This window comes from Siniperca chuatsi, linkage group LG11 (assembly GCF_020085105.1).
Source record: "Siniperca chuatsi isolate FFG_IHB_CAS linkage group LG11, ASM2008510v1, whole genome shotgun sequence".
Classification (NCBI taxonomy): domain Eukaryota; kingdom Metazoa; phylum Chordata; class Actinopteri; order Centrarchiformes; family Sinipercidae; genus Siniperca; species Siniperca chuatsi.
In genome coordinates, this window is record NC_058052.1 from 5,568,214 (window position 1) to 5,595,350 (window position 27,137).

Sequence of the window (27,137 nt, forward strand, 5' to 3'; positions counted from 1 at the left end):
ATAATTCTGACAGCCATAATTAATTGATCACACCTACACAATTTGGTGCCCCTTTAACCATTGTAAATCCCAACATAATTAGAATCCCTCTACTCAAAATTTTAAATAATAAGAAATAGTTAAATGATTTTAAATCATAAGGCTAATAACAGTTAGAAAATATTTTCTAAAACAGCCATATATATTTAGCTAAAGTGTAAAGATGGTAATTAAATTTAAATTATACATTTTTTTATATTGAATAAATTGACAATTATTTAATTGTACCCGGTCACATATTCATGTACATCAGTTGTTCACAACCTTTTTTACTTGTTTACAAGTTGTAAGTTCTATCAAAGATTTTCCCATTGAACATATAGATTCAGAATAATGGACCTACTCAAATATTCAAATGGGAATTTAAGACTGGAAAAATTGAGAATTAGGGGCAATATTCTAAAATATTTTTGTTTGTTCCCCTGTGCAGATTTACCCATTCAACAATGTTGCCAGAATTTCCATCACCCATAAAAATGGGTTTTCCCATCAGGTCAGTGTTGCATTGAGATTATTTGACCTGAATGTTATTTGGTCAAGCTTTGGTCAATAGCTCTGTGAGATTTAAACTCTATTTCATTATTATGTACACACATCATCAGAGCACCCCTACAAAAAATCCCGCTTAAGACACACCATTTGGCAATTCCCCATCCAATTTTTGGGATTTGTTGCAGCCCACATAGAAAGATTCCAAATGTTCCCATCAGCGCTCACATGTCTTTCAATTGTGGGATTAGGATAACAGGTTCACTTGATATGCAGATTGGGTCATATTGAGGTTTTCTTCAAGGGCCAGAGAAGGTTGAAAAACCCTGAAGCCAGAAAGAGAGATTAAACAGCACTGAGCACAACTGTGCACCTTATAATGTACAGAATATGTTTTGGAATTGACATATCTCCATACAGTAAGTGGTTTTGATACCTTCTGAAAAGATATAGTGTGATCATCCTTTCAATTGAACTTTCCTTCATAATTGCCTAGTAGTGAACGGCAGCAGGTCTTCAGTGTATCTGTAGCAGACCTTACATTACTTCTCCAGCAACCTCAGTTTCTCCTCACTTTTTCTTCTTATTTCACCTTCTCTGTTTCTCCAACAATGAGGTCCAAATTGTAAATAAGTGTTACTTTGCGCTTTTATGAACTAACCTCTGCTGTCTGATGATGTCTTCATTGTATATCAACACAATACAAATGAACAAATTCTGCTTTTATAAACAGTTTTTATCATCATGATAATGATGATTAATAATAATAGTAGTAGGACCATCGACAAGAGTGAGTTGCCAGATGGAGTAAAGTGTCACAAAGCACGGGCAGAAACTGTGACATTTTGACAAGCCAGAAACATCAGCACCAGGCTGAGTAATCACTACTGAGTGGTACATTAAGTATACCAACAATCTTATCAACCCCATACTTATGTGCAATAGTCAGAAAAAAATGATTAACCCTTAAAATAGCATCAAATATTCCTGTGTATTGGGCCTGGTTCTGCAAAAGCCTTTAAAGGGCAGACAAAAAGCTTGTGTTGACATAGACCTCCTGTGTAATATCCTGAATAACAACATGACCTAATAATAAAGGGTTAAAAAAACAGTAGCCTTTTCATTTGGGTTGCATGAAAAATGTAGTGTATCACCTTTAATGTTGACAGATAGCAGGACCAACAGGAAAGAGACAGCGGTACAGTGTTACACATTGACAAGGCAGCAGTTTTTCCTGAACAAAAAACACAGCAGAAATTAAAGTACATTTCTATCAACAGGTTATCAGAAACACTGGCAGAAAAATTCATTAAAATTATATCATAACAATAAAAATTGAGAATGAGAAAGTACAAATAATACAAAAAGTTAAAACAATTACAAATAAATTAATATTAAATATGGGCTATATAGTACATGTACCACATTATATGTAATTACATGTGATTGTACCAGATATACTCAACAAAATCTAGTCATAAAGATCAGCTTTAGGTTAACAGAGCAGTTGTTAGCTTAGAAAAGTCATCTGTTAAATCTCAGATGATGAGTAAGAAATTTTCAAACATACTAGTTCGCTTCCTCATTAAAGGAGACAGTTTGTGTCACACCATGATTGAGACACACCATGATCCAAAACTAAAGCAGCACCACCACGTCATAATGAGCATCTCAGACATTAGGTGACAGCAACATGCATTAAGTTTATGTTCATATACATGACGTTCCTTCCTCTCGTGGTTTTCACTTTAAAATATAGTATAACACAAGACTCAGCTCAGGAGCAATTCTCATCACCAGTTGTTCCCTATGAATGTTAAACAGTAAATCAAATAAATAGGAAATATTACCACAGTTATCATTCAACAAAGCCAGCTGAAAACTCACAAGTGTTACAGACAAAAAAATGGTTCAACCAAGCTGATCGCCCTCAGTTTAGTACTTTCACATTAATGCCTGTCACCACCACTAGAGGACAGCACAGGTTCATCCTGTCAGTCAAGTCCTGCATCCTAATGGGAGACTTTCTGCTAAACCATCAGAAATTTGGCAGTTTCCTTCATGTTAAACTGTATATCATACTGCACAGACATCAGCTATAGCATGTTGCAAGTCTAGTCTTACAGTTTTTATCCCTAGATCAAGGAAAAGCACCAGGCAGTATGCACTTTTAAAAAAAACCCACCAAGGTAAACATTTAGCCAATAAGACAGGAAGGGGTTTTGGTGAAAAGTCAGGGACTGTGACATAGCATCATCTCTGGTCTTAAAAACAATTAAAATACAAATATTAACAAACATCACATAACTTCCGGGCTAATATCATGATGCAAGCCTCTGAAACACTACTGAGACAAACACTCTAAAATCAAAGGATGGATTCACAAAATAATGACATCCAGTATGATGTGAACTCATGTATTTTGGTCCAGTATTTGAGTGTAAACATTTGATGGAGCTTTGATTTTTGAGTGAAGTCTCTGTGCATTTGCTGGGATGTCTTAATCCTGAACTACTGACCTTACTGACAACCATAAGTCGAATATCTGTTCTTTAATAAATGTGAGACTGGAGTGTTTTCGTGATGTCAAACAAACAAGTGTGTTTACGGTACTTGCAAACTAATGTTCCATTAACTGTAATTATGTCCCGTAACTATGTATTTAACAGGATCCCGTAAGCTCTTCAAGATGCCTTCAAATATGGAGGTCAGCTTTTGGGCAACAATAGCAGGTTGCATTTACCTAGCTCCTAGTTTGCTGTCTCAACAGGACTGGGCATGAAACTTTCATTTTTGTTCTGTTTTCGACTGGGAGCTGATCTTTTCACCATACATAATTTTTTTCATACTATCTGTTTCATGTGTTACAATTACTAGCTAACTTGAGTATCAGGTCAGCTAACCATGACTTAATCTAAACACCTGATATATTAACTAAGAAATATGATCATTAACTAACTAGCTAACTGATAGCTGCATGTTAACATGCATTGCTTTAGCTGGCTAATTAGCTAGCAAACAACACCCAAAACTAACTAGCTACTCCTTGGTAACGTATTTCTCAAAAGCAATTAGGAACAAAGCTACCTGCTACTTTTATAAAAAAGTCGCAACACTAATGTATTGTTTGAAAGTATTTTGTAACAAATAGGTAAGAAAGATGCCAACACACACAGATTTGCGCAGCTGACTCGCCTAATTCAAAAAGTGCTGATGCATAAATGCAGCTTTTGAGAGCTAGCTAGCTGAGACGGCTGGGTGTTCAGTGTGTAGCCATTATTAGTACACAGACTCCAGGAGCAAATTTGTAAAGCAACTATATCATTAAAAAATTGGAGGAAAATGCTGATATCAAATGGGAAACAAAGGCAGGTAAAAGTTAAGTACCTTATCATGTTTGCAGTTGGCTTTTTATGTGGACTTTTCCCAGAGATTTAGAGAAAGAGAACATTAACCCCAATGTTCTGTTTACTCAGGGATAAATAGGATTAGTCTGGGGATATAACACGTATCGATAGGTTTTCCCACATGGTAACGCACCAGCTTCAAATGATCCAACATTCAAAATGCTTTACCATAGTGTGTGTCACTAGTTAAACAGGTTGCGTAAGGCTTGTCCAAAAAATAGGCCCAATTCTTAACCGGTCATTTGAAGGGTAAATGTTTGACATTGTCTGCTGTGTACCACACTGTGTGTCACTGGTTAAACAGGTTGCGTGAGGCTTGTCCAAAAAATAGGCCCAATTCTTAACCTGTCATTTGCAGGGTAAATGTTTGACATTGTTTACTGACAGTCAGCAAGCAAAAGTCTGGGCACCTCTTGTAAACAACTCTCTGAATTATGACAAATAACAATTTTGAACCAGGGACCAAACAGTTCCCTTTTCAATCTGATTTGACTTTGAAAGACAGAATTTGCTGTTTCCATCCAAGCTAAGAATGGGCTGAACAAATAAAATGCAAATACATACATTTCCACCAGCTGAGTTGAAGTGATTATACAGGCATCCCAAATGTGTAATTAAGTTTGTTAGACACTTTGACTTGTCAGCAGTTGGCAAGTTGTTAGTGATCTATAGTTAATGTTGGTCATTGCTGTCTGAAGATAAAAACAAACACAAAACAAAACACTTAATGCTGTTCTATTGTACAAACTTATGGCCGTGAGCATCTCATACAGTACATGAGACAAACAGAGCTACGACATTTACGGGAATGTTTTGGGGACATTTTACACAAAGTGTGTTTCCATCACTGTTTATAGCAAAATGCTTTAATCAAAATTTTAAAAATACAAAAAAAATAAAATAACTTTTTAGCTAGATTGAGGAAATGATTTCTAAATCAATAATTCTAAAATTCATCATATCCTAATCTGCATTAAAATGCTTGTATGGAAACCCAGTTATTGAGGCATAAGCCCAAGTGACTAAATTTCGAAAGCACAACAGCAGCACTAGGTGCATTGTAGACTGTTAATGCTCTAGACAGTTATGATGGCACTTTGTTTTGTCTCACAAGTGAAACCATTAGTGACCTTGTTTTTTGAATGGACACTGAGTCAGAATGGTGTCACATCAGCAGCAACGTCAGAAGTGTCGAAAGGTCGAAAGGTCAGGGGGCAAGAAGAAAAGTCTTGCTGAGTTCACAGGACAGACTCAATGGCTTCCGGCGTGGCCCCTAAGGCTTTGGTTTGGTGCATGACAAGTGGCGACGTCTCCTCCTCCGCCTGGATGTTGGCCACCGCCTCCACCCGGACCTCCGCCAGCTCCCCTTCTTCCTGCTGCTGCTGCTCCTGCTGCTTCTTCATCTGCTGCTGGTTGATGTGGTGGAGGATTCCAGCACCCAGAGCGTCGCCCTCCACGTTCACCACCGTGGTGGTACGATCCCTGTACGCAATATGGACATAAGAGACAGCTGAGGCCGATCTGCTTTCAGCAAACATGGAAATAAGATTACATGGTTGAAGTTAGCCCTGACCTTATGAGTTATCATCTTTCACCTGCTGTAATCATTTAAAGTAAACAAGCACTACCACAGATCATCTTTCTTTGTTCTTAGCTGCTTCTATTAATGCCCCCATTATTTTATCTCCATCGAATTTACATTAATAGTCTCATTTTTGGAGTTAAATGTACAGTATTTCCTCATTATTAAAACCAAAAGAAAGGACTGAAAAGGGCACGGCATACTTCTTATCAGCCCCAACCAGAATGGAAACAATATTGATAGAACTCCTTCTGCATAAGGCTGAGTGTCTTATCTTCACAGTTGGATGTTTTTGTTCCATAACATGAAACCAAAAGAAACCCTGGAGTGACTTTTGAAAGCCAGAATTTTGCACCACCCGGGACCTGTATAATGAAGCAGGAATGCTTTTTCAGGTTCACCCTTTCCCTGTTTCTCCGTTGGCACACCAGTTGGGAAACCCTCGTCTAGTTTTGCTTACTGTAATGTTGGAAACGTGTGTGCAGACGTGCTCAGATGCTGCTGTGTGTGTTATCTAATATAGGTGTCAGTGGGTTCACAGGCTTTACTCACACAATCCAGTCAACAGCCAGCATGAGGGACAGGTCGTTGGTCGGCAGGCCAATGGCCTCCAGGATGATGGCGATGGTAATGATGCCGCCGGCTGGGATGCCTGCTGCACCAACACTTGAGGCTGTGGCTGTCACCCTAGAAATAATGATCAAATAATCATATGAATGATATAATACTACTAGTAATACTTTTGTAACAGAAAGAACAGAAAGTTGACTTTTTAACTTTGCTGGCAAATGTGAGAACAAATCTTTGAATAGATGATTTTCGGGTGCTTTCATCTCTTTTAAGTGTTCTGCTGAGCAACTGGAAGAAAACTTTTTATCATCCCCTGAACTCACAGGATGGTGAAGATCTGTCCAGCGTTCAGCTCAGCATTGTTGAGCTGAGCGATGAAGACAGCAGCGATGCACTGAAATATGGCTGCCCCATCCATATTAACAGTGGCCCCGATGGGAAGGATGAAGCGGCTGATGCGTTTGTCCACACCGTTGTTCTCCTCAATACATTTTATCATAGAGGGAAGAGTTGCTGAACTGGTGAGAAAAAGATAATTTCATCTTTCAGCCATTCAGATGAAACTAATACCAAACATTCATCTAACGTTCAAGCTTCTCAACCTTTACCCCCAAATCACTGCAAGCCATAAGAATTTCCATATTGCCTTAGCTGGATTAAGAGTTTTGATATTTAAATTACAGGGTGCAGGAACTATAAATGCAAAACATGATTCAGAATGTTAAGGTTAGTTAAACAGGTCAAACCAGCTTTTCCTATTTGTGTTACAGTTTTTCCGTGCCACTTAACATCTGACTAAATGTCTTTCTTAACATCAATATGAAAATATGGTATAACAAAATCCAATTAAAGACATTTCTGTTGAGAATATGTAAGATTGTAAGTGTGGCCCTTCTTTGCTATTCAAAAAATGTATGTGCCACTCCATTGCAAAGGAATCCTGGATGACAAAAAGGCTGTACGGCCCTCTTTAGATTATATTATCCAACACTACTACACTGCATTAACTTTATAAAATCATTTCCTGAACTGCAGTGCAGTCAAAACAAAACAAAATATTTAAAGACCTATTAGTGGCCCCCGAGAAGCTGCATTGTTCAATGCATTGCACAGTATCAATAGTGTTGAAACAAACATCATACTGATTATTTTGCTCTTCTTAGAGCCTTACCAGTTTTGGGGCTAAAAATGTCAACTTTGTCTTGAGGGTGGTGCTACAGCAAAGGTCACAGGGGTCACTAAACTCTATAGGGTTTCAATACATTTGGAAATCTGCCTATTAGATTATGAGATATTATGAGTGTGGCTCAAGAGGAAAGTTCAGGCAGAGAAAAGGGTTTGCCTTCTAAAAACCATGAATATGCTCAGTAAATTTCATAGCAACCTGCCAGATTTTGATCTTTCTTGTGTACAAATTGAACGTTTCACCAGATAGTGGAACTAGCTACAGGAAAGGTCAGGGTAGATCATCTGGGACCCTGTGATGTGACATTATACCTGGAGCAGGTGGCGAAGGCAGTAGTGAAGGGCGTGATGAGGCCTGACAGGAAACTGAAGGGGTTCTTGCGTGTGAAGCCAAAGTAGATGAGGGGCAGGACGATGCCTCCATGGATAATGTGGCCCAGGATTGAAGCAAAGATATATTTTCCCAGACTAGTGACCAGAAGAACCACATCTTCCATCTCCACAATCTTACTGCCCACCAGGAACATGATGCCAAAAGGGATATACCTTAGAGACACAAGAGGTAAGAATTTACCAGGAAAGAAAAAACAGAAGGATAGTAGTTGGAATGTGGGATGATAACAATGGTCAGTCAGTGCCTGCTTTTAAGGTCGTATTAATGTATAACGTATTGTCACAAAATATCACCTGATATTCAAATATAGTTCAAATATACCACTATCAGTACCACTTTAAAATCCCATATGCATCCAACTCTACTCACCACATGATCCAAGACACCAGCACCATGGTGGCCTCGTTGAAAGCGTTGAAGAAACGAATTAGCTCCTCCCCCTCATCTCCCAGCTTCCTCAGCGCCACGCCAAACACCATAGCAAATAACACCAGACCAAGGATGTTCATGCCATCGGTTTCAGTACCAATAGGCACCTAAAACACACAGTAGAGTAGAGACAAAAAGTAGTGAAGAAATTGTGGGAAGGAGAGCTTTGAAAAACCCTTTGGTAGGTTAAAAAAAAAATATTTGAAAAACAGACAAAATGGGAAAGGGCCTACAGCCATGCGGAAGGTTTGACAGTTGAATTTGGTTCGGTAAGACTTGATGTCTTGATGTTTTAACATGAGCATCATTTCATTAAAATACACATCTGCATTGAGATAAACAGTCTTTCAAAACTGCAGCTAAGACAGTTTACCTGGACACACAATTGTGCAACAATAAAGAAAGATTTTACTTTTGAAAAAAGAAGCTGAAATTTTTAAACAAGACTAAGAGACTACAGCCATGCGCCACATGTGAGGCTGTACTTAGGCACAGTGCGGTTTTCAGCTACATACTAACGTCAGCATCCTGTAGCGTGATGATGATGATGATGATGAATAATGATACTTCTTTTATTGAGAAACGAGTGACCCTTTCCTGATTTCACGGTTCACATGACCTCTGGGTCACAAAACAGGCCTTGCCAGGACTCAAGGATGACACTAAAGGAAAGTTAAGTGACAACTGACCAAATGTGGACTGGACATTCACAGCACACAGCACTGTGAACTCATTAAAACAAAGGAACAAAGTTTTCAATGCAAAATTAAATGTAGGCTACATTAATTGATATGTTAGGTTTAATTAACCATATAGGACGAATGTGAAGCTTTGGGTCAATATGTTGATTTGGATGCAGGAATGACAGAACACAGATACCCCAATTCCGATGCACACACACATGCAGGGTGCGTGTGTTTGCTTGTCACCCCTCCTCTTTTCATCCCTCTCAGGGGGAAGAAAGCAAAGACAAGGAATACAAGGTACAAGTACAAGGTAATTTATTTATCATTATACCACACAAGGTTGTACAACTAAATTAAGTTAGTAGTCCCTTCATGCTACACACATGCTACATACAATATATATAATATATACTGTATATCCTACAGTTATTTACATATGTACATACACATATACACCTGGGAAATAATTACTTTTTTAAAATATTTTTATTTTATTTTTTTTTCCCAAGTACATTTTTTGAATTTGCATCTGGGGGAATGCAAGACAACATCAACAAGACAGTGAAAATAATAATAAGGTTATTATCTTCAAATAAATTGTTCGACATCTGGAAACAGTGTCAATCCACTTTGAGTGTGCTTGAGAACTAAGCACCATCAATGTAAACAAAGAGTCTGTCTCGTCTCATCCTCCAGAGTCTTGCACTCCTTCATGTGGGCCAACAGTCTTAGATTTCCTGTAGCTTGGCCAGCCTGAGTCCCATTTCGTCCAGACCGGACATTAGCCAGGAGCAGCCTTAAGTCCAAACTGGGCCAGCTTGGCTCCTATCCTGGCTCCTATCTCGACTCTTCCTCTCCTCCCAGGGCGTTCACACAACAAATGTCTGGTCCGGTTGATCTGGCTGGGTGGATCGTCTCAAGGTCTGCTGCTCTTTAATCCAAACCCCAGTTTCCTTTTCCGATGAATAGGTAATACGTGTTTCAGCAATAAAGCTAACAGATAAAAACCAAAATGTAGCAGTTTGAAGGAGCTAGTCTACGGACCGCAGCATCTACATGTGCAGCCGTTGCCATAGTCAAAATCTCCTGATCCAGTCGATTTGAACAATTTTGGCTAAGCCCAACTATTTAAAACAAAAATGTAGCAAGTTTGAAGGAGCTACCAGTCCCTGAATCTACATGCGCAGACCTTACCATATCAGTCTGACATGTATTGACACTGACATGTATTGATTTTATTTTACTATTTTATTTGCTGTGCTTATAGGTATATGTATGCATATATATAGATCTATATAGGTACATATGTATATGTATTGCCATAATACCAGATGTGGTACATGATTGCCATCTATGAGCCTATGTAATACTGTCTTATGTTTATTCATAAGATATGTGAGGTGTTGGTATCTTTCAGCAACTGAGGAGGCCATGCTTTCAAACAGGGAAATTAGACATGTGTTAAACTTTATTAATTATTTAGAAAGAAACACTTAAGAGAGCGGTAGGGTTGGGGGAGTGAAGTTTTGCCCTGTTAACATCGGGCACCGCCACCCCCTTGACAGAAGACTATAAAGCAAGAAGAAGCCCAAAGATTACTCTCTTCTCTCCTTCTTGGCATCTCGTTTTGTCCTCTTTGGGTTCTCGATCTCTTTCTGCAAGAGGGCGGGCGGGCGAGCTGCTGGCCCGGAACTCAGCTGAATTCCTGAACCACACCGAACATGCTGAAGGCCGGCATCCAGCCAAATCTTAGAGAAAGAAACCTTCTACAAGAAACCTGCTCCAGTCTTGCTGCTCAATGCCTGCATTTCTAACATGACAAAAGTGAGAAAAGTCAGAAAAGTCAGAACTGCAACAAACTCTGGTGAACACTGTCATCGCGTCTCCAGCACACCCATTAAGTATTCTCCTTCCCTTGTGTGTCTTGTGGTTTTACTTCCAGTCTTTGTTTGCTTTCCCTCGGCTACCTTGGCTGGATTCTGGATTTTGTACCTTGTCTGCTCCCTATTGGACTATTTAGCCACATTGGACTCACTTCCCTGTTTCCACCACTGCCAGCCGGTAACCCCTTTTCCTGTTTGTTACCTGTCTGAATGCTGGTATCAAATTTCAAAGCAATCCATCCAATAGAGTAATTTCATTATGAACCAGAAATGTCAACTTTATAGTGGTGCCAGAGGAAAATTCAGGAGATAGCCAACATCATCTAGGAACCATGGATGTCTGTACCACATTTTGTGCCAATCCATGCAACGGTTGTCAAGATATCTTACTCCAATCCAAAATGGCAACCTCACTAGGTGCTTGAGGAAAAGTCAGGGGATCACTAAAGTCCTTGGGATTAATCTTCTGGGGACCATGAATGTCTGTACAAAGTTTCATGGCAATCCTTCCATTAGTTGTTGAAATAGTTCAGTCTGGACCAAAGTGGTGGACCAACAGGACTGATGTACTGACCCATGATCCACACCGATGGCATAGCTAAAAATGTATGTTGATCAAACAAGACTGGTTTCTTAGGTCATGAAACACTTTCACACAACAGCATTTGTTGAGTGTTGGTCGCATACTGTAATCTTGAACTGGGACCTCATCTGTAGCATTTCATTATGGAGATGGGAAGCTTGTCAAACAATAGTGCTGATATATTCTGCAGTAGTTTATATGACAACTCTTGCTACAGTGTGCGTGCGTGGGTGCATAGGTCTGGAGACAGTTGAAGGATTCAGTGAACTGAATGATGGATAATGAATAAAGACAGGGACAAATCCTGAGCTCAATCCCCTTCTATTGTCCTGAGCTCTCCCACAGCTCCACCAGCTTCATCCCCTGGCACAGGGGGGACTGTCCATTATGACCCACAACAGACAAATACCATGGACTAATGCCAAGATGAGATCCTCCAACTGTTCCCTTATACTGGGTCAGTGGAAGCAAGCCATGGCCACTGGGGAGAAGTAGTTGGATTTAAAAAACTATTACCGCATGTTCAAAATTTTAGCATATTAGATAATACAGAAATCTCTTATTTAAAAACCTGCCAGCTAGTTACTGAAATTTAGTAATTAGTTACAGTTACTAGTTACTTCTCTCAAAAGTAATTGAATTACTTTATCAATTACTGTAAAAGTAATTAGTTACTAGGGAAAGTAACTTTTGTGTTACTTTGTCTGCTTCAATTCTCTTATTAATGCACACATAGCTATATTATTTTAGTGACAACTGTCAAATTATATCTACAATTGTACCCATTATCCCTGATCTGAGTAATTAATACCAGATGGCAGCAACAACTAGCGTTCCTACATGTAAGCTACGCTTAGACAGTAGGATTTAGTAGAAGAAGACTTACACGAAGCTGGATGTATATTAACCGAGCATTGCTACAGTAGTTGATGAACCCAAGTTTCTTCAGTTTATATTAGAAACACTACAATCACTATGATGAACAGCAAGCTCACATTTCCAGAACTGTCTAGTGCCAATGAAAGGTCGTGAGCTGGAATGAGCTAGAAACACGAAAAATGCAATTTTGAACAGGCCACACCCCTCACACCGTAAGTCTGAATGACTTGGAAAAAGTCCAGCTCAATGTGCTCTACAAAAAAGCCTCTTGGACCACTAAAATCCGCCTAAATAGATTTTCTGCCATTTCGAATTTTTTGAAAAACTAATTTTTGACATCTACTTCGAAAACGTAGGTCCGATTGCTACCACATTTTCGGTGGATAATCATTGGATGACGCTTATCAAAAGTTGTATAAAGCTTGTTGATAATCTTATTTAGTTCTCAAGATATTGACCAATGAACTTCAAAAGGGGTATGGCTCAGCACATAAATAGACCAAAGTCAACAACCGTTGGGCCAATCGTGAGAAAACTTACAGGATATGTTCACATAAGTGCCTGAAACATACCCTGAAAGTTTCATTCAAATCGACGACTAGGGGGCGCTACAAATGCAAAAAATGTGTGTGGCATAACACAAATCAGTCTATAAATCAGACATCGTTTGTCCAATCATCACAGAACTTACAGGATATGTCTACAGAAGTACCTGAAACATACCCTGAAAGTTTTATTCAAATCAATCGCTAGGGAGTGCTACAAATGCAAAAAAACTGGGCTTGGCATTACACAAATCAGACTATGAATCAGAAATTGTTTGTTTTCTTCATTCTATTTGTGAAAATGCAAAAAAGGGTGATTTCACTGCTTTTTTCACGTCACATTTGACCAGGTCCAGATCAAAAGGTTTAAACTTCTAACAGTCTGTGTTGGCTTGAACCCCGGAAATGCCACTTGGAGCTATATTTTAATTTAAAAAAGTAATTAGTTACATGTCTAGTTACTGCCAAAAGTAGTGGAATACTCCCGACACTGCCTGTCAGTAATAAAAGTGGTGTTATGGAACATTTTACGCATTCTTCAAAGGTTCTTTAGTACCTACTGTGTTGAACCATTTGAGCACAGTGCTGCAGATAACTTTAAAAATGGTTCTTTGTAGCAGCTAACAGGGTACTGCTGTAGTAGAAGCCTATTAAACCTTTTGTGCTACTATCTTAAATGCTTTTGTTCAACAGTCTGTATATCATCATTCATCTGTTACTCTGCTTCTGATAAACTAACAAACTCATCATACACTCAGTTATGATCCAACATCCACTAAACCTAACAGGCCCAGCGGCTATCTGGAAATCTGCAACCAGCCAGGTGCCAGGCTGTGTTTGTTCCCTGTTTAGACCAACACATGATCTTCCTCACTGGCCCAATGCATATCTGGTGGGTCAAGCTGACCTGTCCATTGACCAACACTCTTGACTGACTGAAAGCTCATCTCACTACAAAAACAGAAACCACTTTGTAACACTTCATGCACTTGTTTTAAAGTTGTACTAGGCAAGATATTAATGTAAAAATAAACCCAAATTCTGTGGACCAGTCTCCATCCCTTTTAAACCAGATGCCAAACCATAAATTAACTAATTTGGAAAGTCTTTCCCACGAGGGTGTTCATGATGTTGGCCTCAGTTGTAAACACGGGATGGAATTAGTTGTGTGAAGAATAGCTAGCTAATCACTGTATGAAGTGGGCGGGCTTGTCGGGTTGTCAGTTTCAGAAAGTAACAAAAATTGTCAGAAGTACCCCACCCCCAACCAAACCCAGAAAGTTGTGGAAGGAGGGTCAGATGATGTTTGACAAATAAGCACTTCGTTTAAAGGATCTTTCCAGTAATCTGTGAATCCAGAGAAAATGCAAAAACACCACAGATACTTTGAACACTAGATAATCTAAACCTCTATGTAGACAATACCACAGAAATGGGAAAATGTTGAGGCCATTGTTAAGCTGATTGCTACTGCATTCCAAGAAGCACAGCACAGAACTTTTCTGAACTCCTGAACACAATTTTGAGCATGAAACAACATAGCATGACACTGCTGAGGCCAATATGACGGTTTGTCAGTTTGAGTTAGTCAAACCAAGTGGTTACTTATGTAGTGTCACTACGAAAGGATCTGTTCATGGCAAGTGTGGAGAGGAGGAATGATTACTCTTCCAACATATATATGACATGTGAGTATTGTATTAAGACAGACTTTAAAAAAAATGGAACATATCCATTAATGTGTGTGTTAAACTTAAAATGCTTTTTGGTGATAAACGCTGGATAAACAAAACTGTGTTTGATTGAGATGAACTTTGCAGGCTACATAAGATCTCATCTGCTGGTATTTGCTCTTTGCATGTTTGCACATGTCCACACTTTTAGGAGCAGAGTAAATAAAGGTATTTTGTCCCTCATAGTAATGAACAGCTTCTCCCTCCTTTTTGTCTTCAGTGCTATACCTTCACTGGTTTAAAATGCATTTTAATTATCCATTGATCTATTTAAAATCTGACTGTAAATAAACAAATACTGTTGGTTAACAGTAAGTAATTGCTAATGTTATTCTACTTAAGTGTTCATGAGTTCTGAAACCCAGGGATCTACTCATGGCCATTTGGCGGCAGTGGACCTGAATCTCTGAGACATTTTTTAATCTTTAAATAAAAAACAATTAAACGATAATTGTTTTTTATCACACACACAGCCTTATTTATAATAACTGTCCTGTTTTAACAGCTCACATGACCACGTTCACTCTTACAAAAATGTCAGCATTTCCTAATCAACCTTGAACCCATTCTCCCTAAACAAAGTCATCCATTTCTCTCAAATAGTGCATTTTTAGTGAATTTGCACCCATGGGTGACTCACATACACACACAAAAACTGCTCAGAGTAAACATGTTCTCCAAGGATCAACAGTAACCTCCTGTTTTTAATTTGGCAGAGATTGTTTGACTTATATAGACACAGATAAGAGCACTTTTCCTTTCAAATTTGCGCTGTTTAGCATTTTACACATGTATCATACGTGTGTGTGAATGTGTATGTGATTGTGTGTGTGACTATGCATGGGATGCTTATACTGTTTATACCTTTTGATAGAGGGTGGTCCCATTGGTGTCGTTCCCTACAGCAACCATTTTGTAGTCAGTGGCATACTGCAACATAAAGGAAAGGAAAACTTTAAGTTAATTCTGTTTGATGCTGTTAAGTCATACATTTTTTAGTACATTCTAGTGCTGACATTTTTATGAAATGTAATAGGAAATTTCATATTTCTGTTTTTGCACAGATTAGATGAATAAGACTTTATGCTAAAATAAGCTAATCTCCTCCCAGCTCCAGTTCTGTACTTAACCCATAGACATGAGAGTGGTATCTATCTTCTCATCTAACACTCTGAAAGAAAGTGAATATATGTATTCCCCAAAATGTCAAACTACTCTTGTAATTTCAATCATTTAATCAGAGCAGCACTTAAATTTTGCCACTGACTGAAAACCTCATGTGAAGGATAAAGGGTTTTTTATGGTTAAGAAAAAATTGTGTTTAATATAATTATAATCTTACAGATGCACAGTAGCTTTTGTGAGTGGTTTTTCAAATGTTGCTAAGCAGGGTGAAAATGTGGTGAAAATGATGGAAAACACCTGAAAACTACTTACTACAACAATGTCTGTTCATTGCTCTTGAATGCAGCATGTGCATGGAGTTGGGGGCCGGTTTGATGCTGTCCACTGAAGTTCAGACAGTCTTTCAGCAGTAAAGGAGACAACCAGCACTGCTACAATTCTCTCTCTCTCTCTCTCTCTCTCTCTCTCTCTCTCTCTCTGCATGTCTTTAAAGTCTATAGGATAAAGGTTCCCAACATCTTGGCAGATCTATGGACTTTAAATGAGGCTATAGGTTCTTGAAACTGCAACATACTTGGACTTGCAGAGGCATACAGTATGTGACTATAGTCACAATACTAAAAAGCCTTCCCCATAATCTAAATCTTACATTTCATTTGTTTAAATGTCTGTTTAAGCATCTAGCTGCTTGTCATTTTGTGTAAATCTCCCCTCTCCTCTGCTTTCTTGGTTTAATCCACAGTTGGACCCATTCCACAGGGTCTCTACCACAGTATAGGCTGGGTGGGCGTCAATATTGAACTCTATGACCTGGCTGCACTTTGAAACTCCATTTACTCTCTCCGTGAGAAGTCAATAACTTGTTTGTGAGTTTATAATTCACTGGCATGTTTTTAGGCAAGTTTAAGGCAATTGGTTCGATTATGTGAGTGTCTGTGCATACTTTCCTTTTTGTGTGTGCATAGCCATGTTGTATCCCGGCATCGCCAAATATTGAACTTTCCTGGATCTTATTTTAGCCTTAACAGACACAATAATAATTCTAGGAAGTGGAGGGGGCTGCGTTCAAGAGCAGCGAGGCGAGGCGGGTTGCTAGGCTGGCTCGAATGGAATGGTTTTACCATGGTAACGGCTGGTAAGGGACAAGGAAAAGAGCCGTTTGGGCAAGCAGGGGAGAGCAGTGGTCTCTATTCTGAACATCTCCTCATTAAGAGGCATTATGAGGCCCTCAGCGCTACAGCCAGGATTTATAGCCGCTGTACATTAATATGGAGTGGCATCCGCCTGGTTGGTGAAATAAATTTTGATGAACAATCCAAACAAGACACAGGTGGTAAGGAAAAACAGACAGAAAGTGGGGATAAAAAGGGGAGTTGGTGAAATAGTGAGGACAATGTGGTGTGGTGAAGTGAAGTGCTGGCACTCACAGAGCGGAAAGCAGCAGCTACCAAGTTCGCTGGGAATAAATTTCTGAGAAAGGAAGAGAAAAACAAGTTAGATTCACAGATATGTACTGCTATGTTACTGCTATTTTTCCTGTTTGATTTCATGTAATTGACCAAAAATTCTGGTAATATTTAAGCTTAAGTTTGTTATTTAAAAAAAAAAAAACAATCAAACAACAACTCAACACTAGCCTCAGAAAGTCTTTCAAAATTGTGTGGTTAACCCATCTGAATGATAAATTGTTCACAGGATTGGTCATCACACACTCCCTGCACTGGCTCTTTTCCCAGGATCTTCCATTAAGTCGACTGTTTCCTAAATTCCCTGACAAAGCAGTTGTTCTGGCACTGATCTACTGTCTGGTTCATCTTTTATTAAAACAAATCACCAAGGTCTTTACTGGGATTAGATATTCCTGGAGGTTTCACTGTATTCATTTACTCTTCACTTTTCCGTTATTTGATAGGCAAACAGAGATATTTCTTTTACAAGAGACTTTCATAAAAATGAAAGATAACACTTAGTTCAGTCATGCGTTGTCCTGTAGTCGGTCAGCAGCTTACAGGGTTTGGTTGTAGCCTGTATATTCTTCAAGTTTAAAAATAAAATGGCACTAACTTTTTATTTTACACAATTGTTTTACATGTTTCAATTTAAATTTCCCTGTCATACAAATAAAAAACAGCTGCACAATCTTTCCCTAGCTTTAACCAGGTAGTGTTACTTGCCTAAACAAAACCACCACTTTTTTGGTCAGCAGCTCAGAAAACCCTCATTTTGGAAGGCAGTGACAAACTATTTTTTTCATTTTGTTAAGAATACTTGCCTCCTTACACTTACTATATCTAGATTATATGCAAGTGTTGGCGGAGGAGGAGCCAATGGCCTGCATAATTATGTTTTTTTAAAACCTCAAAACATGAAACATAAGAGGTGACAGTGTTTTGCTTCATTAGTGTTCGCAGGTCTTCCTGTCAGGTTACATACACTCCCAAACACATCCATCACTCAGATACTGTGGCCCAATTCCATACTATGTACCAATTGTACACCATATACCAGTTGTCGTAGTATACTGTTTTTTGCAATTAGTATACAGCAAAATCAACATACTTCACTTCCTTTTAGACCGGGTTGTACCAAAGATCAGGATTGAAGTTTATAATCGAGTATGGATTAATTTAGATTAAAGGCTGAAGTCGCCATCTTGAGGTTTAGGGTTGTGGAGTGCATATTGTTGGCTTCAACCAACAAGGGATATTTAGATGTCTACTTGCAGGAGGAAGGATTACTCAGGACAAGGAGCATAACGTTTGTCTTCCTTTACTATGTGTCATTTACAGTATACTGTAATTAGCTCAACATGACTGACATACCAACATAACTGACATACTAAATAACATGGGGCATAGGAACAAAAATAGTACCAGTACTACAATATTAATTATCAACAACAAGATAAAGTTCCGAAATAGTTGGGGTATCATTTGCCTGCCTGCACAGGCACAGGCTGCAATTTCCATGAATACGATGTACAACATTTGGTTTAGCCCATTCATGGGCACATTGACTGCACAGACGAGTGAACAACTCCAGATGCAGGGGTTGTGAGGGAGTGTGCACCAGAATGTATTATAGGAAGTTCAATTTGTCTGTATATAAAAAATAAAAGCCATTAAAGAGCTGGTTAGAGCTGTAAAGGCATCACTAATGAACTGGCTCCCCCTACTAAAGAATTACTGAAATCCTTCCAGTCAGGCCAGTTTGCAGCATTTGAACTGGAAAGCATCCAAATCAAGCTGGTTTATCTCATTTGAAGTACACAAGCTGCTGCTGCTGGCCAATTGTGTGGCAACATGCGGAAGATCTGGGTAATTTTATACCGGGAAGTCTTACTTTTTTGGCTTCATGCGTCACTGAGCAACTTTCATAGGAATGAACGGGGCCCTGCCTCCGACGCTGGATCCAGTTCTCTTTATACATCCATGACAGCAGTGCTTTAAGCTAAATGCTAATATGCTCACAATGACAATGCTACCATGCTGATGTTTAGCAGGTTTAATGTTCGCCATGTTACCATTTTAGTTTAGAGAGATATTTCAGTCTGGACCAAAGTGGTGGACCAACCGACCAACAGACATATTGACATTATCATCCCTAGAGCCATGCCGCTAGTGTGGCTAAAAATAATTTGGAATGTTTTCATTTTAGTTTAGTTATTTTGTGTTGCCCTGCCTGCTTCTGTTACCACCTCCAGTAATTTATTAAAGTGACCTTTTGTTTATTCAACCTTCCCATGTGTTCTGTCTGCATTTGGGTCCACCTTTGAACTGAAACGTAACAAAAGGAAACCCTACATTCATAAGAGCCACAGTAATGGAGAAGATGATAATATCCAGCTTTGAAGGAAGTTCATTATTCATATTATAACTGGACAGTTCAGTTTGGAATATCGTTTTTTTTTTTGTCACTACTATAAATCCATTATGAAAACATATTCCTTGACAGTCTGTCTTTATAGGCACCACGCAGAAGTTATTTTCACTACTGTAAAATAAGCATACAGGGATTACTGTAAGCTTGCAGGCCTTTTCCATGTATTAGTCTGTGTTTGTTGTAACTTTATCCTCTGGGGTCACACTGTATTGTGCAAAGAAATACAGACTTTGCTCGCATCTATTCCCATGGCCAGACCACAGCCAAGCAATTCAGTCCATAACCTCATGACCCCCCCACCCCCCACCCCATTAACTCAGGGCCAAATGGTGCTACAGCTGTTAAATGTCAGCTCCACTGGCCACAATGGCAGGTAGCCATGATATCTTCATTTAGTCACTTCTTTATTTCCTACTGCTGCTAAGAAAAGTCATTGTTTGGTTAAATTATTGCACCCACACAAGGCTTCATACTCTTCTTTTTTCCATGAAGGCGGTCAGGTTTCCTCTGTCACGTGACTGAGGCGAGGATCTGGATTAACCCTGGGAAACCAGAGCTGGCATGCTTTTCCCACAGAGCCTCCCCTGAGCCCCCCTGCCTCCTTTCTGTGATTTCTAAAGCTCTGTTACATAACAACTTGATTTCCTAATTAATCAAAGCCAAACATCATGCATGACCCTATTAATTCACAGCAGCAGAAACGGGTTATTCAGCTAATATGGTCAGGAGTGTTTCTAACTTTCTGGTGTCATTCTGAATCACTGAAACACTCATTGCAACAGTTGACAGGTTTTCTCTACTCTCTATGAATTAAGATTCATTCTCCACACAGAAATACAAGTAACCAATAGTCAAAGTTGATTGTTTTAAGAAAGTAGTTATTTTAACCCAAACCATGATCGACCATCACCTGAAATGTTTCTCAGCAAGCTATATTTTGAAAGTCTAACCAGACGTTGCATCATATTTATTATTATTATTATTATTATTGCTAACTGTGGAATGAGGACGTGTTGAAAACATGACAGTGCCACACCTAGGCGAGGCAAAATGCATGCATGCTTATCAACCTTGACACTTCAAAAATGTCTTTGAGGATTTCTTTGGTGTAGCTGTATTGCTGTCCGGGTGGAAACAGAAACTACAATGAAAGGCAATGAAAGATATCAGGAGGGTTGGCAAGTATGGCAAAACGTGACACTGCCACGGTGGACTGGTGGTGTGTATTACACACTTTGGGTATGATACCGGTTTCATATAACGCGACTAAGAGTCTACAGCCACGCTAGCGCCTCTGTGAGGCTGTACATATGTGTACAATAGTATTTGGAGCTAAATGCTAATATCAGCATGCTAACATGCTGATGTTTAGAAGGCAAAATGTTTACCATGGTCGCCATCATAGTTTAGCGTGTTAGCATGCTAACATTTGCTAATTAGCACACAAAGTACAGATGCGGCTCATGGGAATGTCATTAGTTTTGCAGGTATTTCGTCATAAACCAAAGTTAGACTGTCCTCCCACAAAGAACGACAGCATCAGCTGTTTCGGCAAGTGCCCCAAAACCACATCCGTTTACATTCAAGTGACTAAGCCCTCTAGTGGCCATAGTAATTATGACAGGAGCAAAGGAGTAAATCAAGTGACATTGTTATACAGCGACAAAGTCTGTGTAGGGAGGTCAGGGTGGATGTATGGGTCAACAAAACATCAGACTTTAACAAGGGAGATCGCTGTTTGTTTCCCGTTTATTAATGTAACCATGATGACGAAGGTCCCCTAACGTTAACATAGTACTACATGGTATTTGAACCCAAAACACGATGTATTCTGTAGTTTAATTTGAGAACTTGTTGACCAAAGTATTGGACATATTAAAATTTGGACCTGATGGTGGCGCAACATGAAAAGACAGGGGATCACTAAAGTTCTTACAATTCATCCTGTGTAGGACATGAATGTGCATTCCAAATTTCATGGCAATCTATCTAGGAAAAAATCAGGGGATCACCAAAGTCATTGTTCCAGTTCACATATAAGCTCAAAGGGAGATTCTGAGACTTATGTGTCCATGTAATGAGAGTGTGTCGACAGAGAAATCGTACAAATCCCAGCTGTCCCCCCACAGAGAAAAGGAGCAACTGCTTAAGACATTATCTGGACTTTAACATCATGTCCAGGAAGATATAAAATCCAAGGCTCTGCCAAAGTTTAACACTTTTTTGCCCTTGGGCAAGATACTGAACCCCAAATTGCTCCCGAAGTGAGTGTGTGAGCAGTTGGCACCTGCCATCAGTGTATGAATGTGTGTGAATGTGTGTGAATGACATGTAGTGTAAAGCGCTTTGAGTGGTCGGAAGACTAGAAAGGCGCTATACAAGTACGGTCCTTTTACCATTTACCATTTACTTGTAACCTCTGTGAATGAAAATGATCCAACTTAAAGACACCCCATACTGTCAGCTTCAGTCCCAATTTATCAGCAATAAGAATAAGAATATGTCTCTATCAGAATTGGCTTTCAAATCCTGTACTGGTCCAATCCTTCCTGAAATGTTTTGAGCAACTGACCGCCAGTACAAATATAAAGTCTGACTCCAGAGTGTAAAACTGAGAAATAAAAACAGACTGTCCACCTGCTATCGTGATAAGGGAGAAGTGCTGGCAGCAGCCGACAGCGTTTAGTTTGTACTGCGCAGTGCTGCTATGGGGTGTGAAAGGTGACATAGAAGTGGATTACTTAGCTAACTGAGAGGAGAACTGACTTGTCTACGTTCGCCAGCGCCTGGTGAAAAAAAAATCCTTCAATTTCGATTGCGTTGATGGAGAATGCGGGCGATGTCACGGCGACGTATCAGAGGTGCGCTCAATGTGCGAGGTGGCGTGGCAGCGACGGAGCTGAGAAATGTACTTTTTTTTTTTTTTTACTTCGCGCCCGGATAACGTGCGTGTGAATTAGAGCATGGAGAAGGTGCACGTCTGCATAAGCACACAGATAACGTCCGTCTCGCCTCCGTCAGGCTGTATGCTGTGACTGCTCACATTACACGTAAATGCAATGAGGATTTGGATTTCACAAGTTTATCAACTTTACAGCCATACCCAATTTATGCAATATCTACTGTTTAGGTCCACATTATTTAGAAATATTAGGGGAAAACTCTGAGTTACGGAAATCACATCTCTATACAAAACTGCATAGTCTTTGCCCTAAAATACATGCCAATTTAGATATATAGCCTTAGCCTATTTATCCCCTTTCCAGGTAAGCTAGCATGGCATACAAATGCATTTTGACCTCTGCTTTCAATATACCTCGGTCTTCACTCTCTACTATTAAAACTAAGCCCTTTAATGAAAGACTCACTGTTGGCAAGCCATGGAGGTGTAACATTATTTCAACTATATTGACTATATGGAGGCTAGCTTGCGATAACCAAAGCAACCATAACAACTATAACAGTGCCAGGTTATTTGGTGAATACTGGCGAAATGAAAGTTACTAAAGTTACACGTCACAGACGTCACGTAGCTTCTCACGCCCATTCTCTGACGTCATTGGTCACGGCGTCAAGGTAAGCGACGATCGACACGATTGGCTGCTTAGTTATCAAAGTGCTGTCAGCTTTCACACCCCATATGGGGTTTATCCCTCCACCTCTTTCCCTTCCTCAAAATACTCTCCTCTCTTTTAACAGCTGTCAGCTTTCCCTCACACTGTGGGAACTTATTATTAGGACTCCTCCTGTATGGCTCACTGAAGGCCAGTAAGTAAGCATGCTGTTATTTATAGGCTGAGTCATCTAATACAGCTTTTTGGCCATCACTCGGACAATGAAACTCTCAGCTGACACCTTAGTGTCACCAACTAAATCCACAGACATAACACCATGTCACTCATAGAGATGTGCAGTGCTTCAGTGCAACTGGAGACGAGCCATAGTAGCAGATCAGCTACAAGTCAGCAACTGCTGAAAGCATGTGCAGTCAGATCTCCATGGCAGGTTGGGCGGGGCCCGGTTAGCCAATGAGATGGAAACAGATGATCCCTACGGGGAGAAGAAGAAGAGTCTTGTGCTAACTTTAACTGAACATAGTGTCGGGGTCCTTCTGGAAGCACCAACCACTGCTGTCCCAGTCTAAGGCCCCTATAGGCCCTTAGACTGTAGACTGTGTAAAATGATAGTGGGCTTGGAGAATACCTTGTTTGGACATAAAACCTGGTTGTGTATATAATAATGGCAACAACGAGATGGCAATGACATGCCTCTGCAAAAGTCCACTATGCATTTTCCCTTTTCCTTTTCCACTAGAGTGACAAAGCAAGAAGAAAAGCATGACTAAGTGGCACTTCAGCCTTGCCTTTTTGCTGCATGCTGATCTCAGTGGTGGACGAAGTCTTCAGATCCTTTACTTGAGGAAAAGTAGCAATACAACAAGAGCTACATTCAAAATCTTACTTATGTAAAGGTTCAGAAGTAAGTATTAAAAGTACTCAATCTGCGGAAACATCATGAGTGTTTTGTTATAAAGTGGATTATTATTACTGATGCATTAATGAGTAAGCAACATTTTACTGTTGCAGCTGGTCATGGTGGAGCTAATTATAGCTACTTTATTTACCTTTGTGTAATTTAATCTGTTACAATGTATGATATTTTACAAGATAGTCATGTGTTTTGTATGTAAAATCTTAATGTGCAAAGGAAGGAGTAACTGTGGCTGTCAAACACATGTAGTGGAGTGCGTCTCAATTGTAGTGAAGTAGAAAGTGACATAAAATGGAAGCACTCAAGTAAAGTACAAGTACTCAAACTTGTTTGTTACTCTCCACCACTGACTTGAGTTGCATATGGGGGAAAGGATTCGAGTAACTGCCTTTTCCATGTAAAGCTCCAGCCAAACCAATTCAGTGGGTAATGGATGCTGGAGATGAGTCTGTGATGACCACATTCCCAGACAGATAAAAGTCTATAACAGTCACAAAGAATGACTTGGGTGTTCAAGTGGATGTGTGCCACTGCATGTAACGCTTCCTACAGCAGTCAGTGTCTCCTGGGATGGCCCCATGCGTCGAGCCGCTCATGTGTGTAAAGGTGAATTTGCTCTTCGCTCACAGCGAGGTAGGGCGCAGCGCAAATGTCTTATTCAACAGCGTCCTGCATATCAGTGTTTCAATTTTTCTGATTGTTAAAAAAAAGAATTAAAGTGTTGCTACAGTACCTGGCCAGATCTAAAAACGAGTCAGTGGTCTCCTTGTTGCTGCTGACGCTCTCCAGTCCCAGGTTGTTGGTGTTCAGGGCTCCTGCGCCCACGCCGGGTTTGATGATGAAGGCCAGGGCCACCCCGATCCCCGAGGCGATCAGCGTGGTCACCAGAAAGTAGGCGACCGCGATGCCCCCCAGCTTGCCGAGGGAGCGGGTGTCCAGGCTGGCGGCGCCGGATATGAGGCTGCAGACGACCAGGGGCAGGATGATCATCTTCAGCATCCGGAGGAGCATCTCTCCGGGGAAGGCGAAGTAGGTCATCTGCGCCTTGGTCAGGTTCATGTTGCGGACCATCATCCCGAGCCCGACGCCCACCAGCACCCCGGACACCGTCATGATCACCAGCAGGTTCTTTCTCAGAAACTCCATCAGCTTCTCCCTGAAGCTCTTCTGCGCGCTTTTCTTCAGGATCCGGTCGGTAGAGGCCGAGCTGGGCATGGCGTGCCCGTTGATCTCGCTCTTTTTCTCCATCTTTTTCTCTTCAGAGAACCGTGGGAAGCTGAGTCCGCTTCCAAGCAGCGTGGGTTAGATGCACACACACACACACACACGTTTGGCGCACGCACTCTGCTGTGTGAAGGCTGGTCCGGTGTGAAGGCTGAACACAGAGCGCAGGGAGAGCCAATGGAGAATAGGCGACGACACAGAAAGCCAGTGGAACATGCGCACAAAAACCGGTACAAATACCAAGAGCAAATGATGCAAGAGCAGGGAAGATTGCCCGGGTCTGTGGCATTGTGGTACATTTTCCTGTACTGACTATAAACATGTGGTGATTAAACCACCAGAAGAAGACAGCTTCACAAAAATGTTGAGTTTATTTTCTATGTCCTGAGACTCTTCTTTTTTATGGCAGTTCATTTGAATGGAACGGCAGCGCTGAAAAAAAAAATCTGAATAATTTCATGAAATAATGGTTATTTTAGAAAGCAGAAATTTCAAATAGACCCCATTGTTCTCTGAGGACTGATATACTGCACATAATGTGCATTGCATTTGTCCACATTCACTCGTGAATCCTCGTTGCACCTCTGGTATTTAACCACGAGGTGGCACTATAATAAAGCTATTGTACGTTATGAGTATTTCCACAACAGCCAAAGTTAAGCTATAGTAGAAAAAAGATAGCAATAACTACACTTTTGGCTCTGCTGTTGTTTAATGTTCCTGTTTCTTCCATCTGTCTTTTTATTTGTGATTTACTCCTTCTGTAAAGAACACTCTATTATCGCCTCTTTTTGTACACAATGTGCTGTATAAATAAAGGATTATTATTTTAATATTATAATTCACAAGTGTTAATCCAGAGTTTAGCAATTGAGCTTCAATATGAATTATTTGTCAGTGTTTTTTTACTATAAAATGTGGAATTTGAATGGATTGTAACTGTTTTGTTCCATGCATGAAGTTATATGATTAAATATAACAATAATAATAATATTTCAAATAAAATAAAATAATATAAAATCACCAGTGCATAGTCCATTTTCATTATTGAAATGTATTATTTATAGATTGTAATATTTTTGACTGTCTGTTGACCTTTTACTGGCTTTTGTTGGTTTTTGGAGTTCCATATATTTAACCCACTTTCTATGATTATCATGTAATTATACAGGAATACAAAAAAATTGAAGGGGTTTTGTAACGTATAAAGTTTTGGGGAAAATGGCAGTCAGTAAAATCAGCTGATCATTTTAAAAAAGAATACTCAAAGGCCTGCCATGTTTTAAGTATCCACCTGCTGTAAAAGCCATGTTAATATAATAAAAGCAGCATCTAGACGACAGAGAGAGAAGCAGCCCTCTGTCTCATTGCTTCTGTTACTGACTGTCATCTGTGTTGTCCTCAGTGACCTTAGCTCTGCTGTTGCTAAGTTCCCCCTTCCCCTCACAGCTGTGTGGCCTGAATGCTGGAAATAACCACCGGCCTGCGGATCAGGAGTCATGGCTGTTTAACAGTGGAAAATGTTGGCACTGTGCTGCAGTAAACTAGAAGAAAAAAAACAAAAACAGAGAAAGACACAGGCTGAGCTTTGTAATGGAGACTATCCAAGTGAGACATACAATATCCAGAGCAAAGAAGAAAACAGCCAGTGCATCAAGGTGGTACCAACACTTTATTAGAAGATCAAATCTGATCAAATTAGTGTGATCCGTGTTTGATATGACACATGGAAAATACTGGTTTCTACTGTAAAACCTGGACTTGAACTTACTCTAAAATCATTTTTATCAGATTTTATTCTAGTTTCCAGGATGAACTCTGGCACCTACAGAACAACCTGTGAGAATTTCAAACATGACTCATGACTGTAGACTATGCAGACCAAAAACTGACAAAAGGCAGTAAAAGCAGTAGGATAAAAGGTTCAGATGAGTCAAAAATGTAACTGAATACATCAATAGGTTATATTGTTAGTTAAAAAATTATGTAAAACAATTAAAAAGCTTTACAC

General features: G+C 39.8%; 1 protein-coding gene across 2 annotated transcripts; it reads right to left on the reverse strand.

Moving 5' to 3' along the window:
* Positions 1 to 1,651: 1,651 nt before the first annotated feature.
* On the reverse strand, positions 1,652 to 25,913 carry slc1a4 (solute carrier family 1 member 4). 2 transcript variants are annotated; one of them, XM_044214651.1, is made up of 8 exons: positions 24,636 to 25,913; positions 16,957 to 16,999; positions 15,269 to 15,334; positions 8,036 to 8,202; positions 7,585 to 7,818; positions 6,411 to 6,605; positions 6,070 to 6,204; positions 1,652 to 5,417 (listed from the first exon to the last, which is right to left on the reverse strand). In XM_044214651.1, exons 1-8 carry the CDS (start codon positions 25,148 to 25,150, stop codon positions 5,174 to 5,176), a joined length of 1,599 nt encoding a protein of 532 aa, XP_044070586.1. In that variant the 5' UTR covers positions 25,151 to 25,913; the 3' UTR covers positions 1,652 to 5,173. The 2 variants fall into 2 exon arrangements, with proteins under 2 accessions (XP_044070586.1, XP_044070587.1); XM_044214652.1 differs by lacking the exons at positions 16,957 to 16,999; positions 24,636 to 25,913 and adding an exon at positions 15,842 to 16,920.
* Between the last annotated feature and the right edge of the window lie 1,224 nt (positions 25,914 to 27,137).

Excerpts from the sequence above, each read along its gene's own strand:
- slc1a4 (XM_044214651.1), bottom strand. The coding sequence starts at position 25,150 with ATGGAGAAAAAGAGCGAGATCAACGGGCACGCCATGCCCAGCTCGGCC. Across the intron at positions 15,335-16,956 it reads TAGCTGCTGCTTTCCGCTCT|TATGCCACTGACTACAAAAT; the intron begins GTGAGTGCCAGC and ends TTTATGTTGCAG. Across the intron at positions 6,205-6,410 it reads GGACAGATCTTCACCATCCT|GGTGACAGCCACAGCCTCAA; the intron begins GTGAGTTCAGGG and ends CATTATTTCTAG.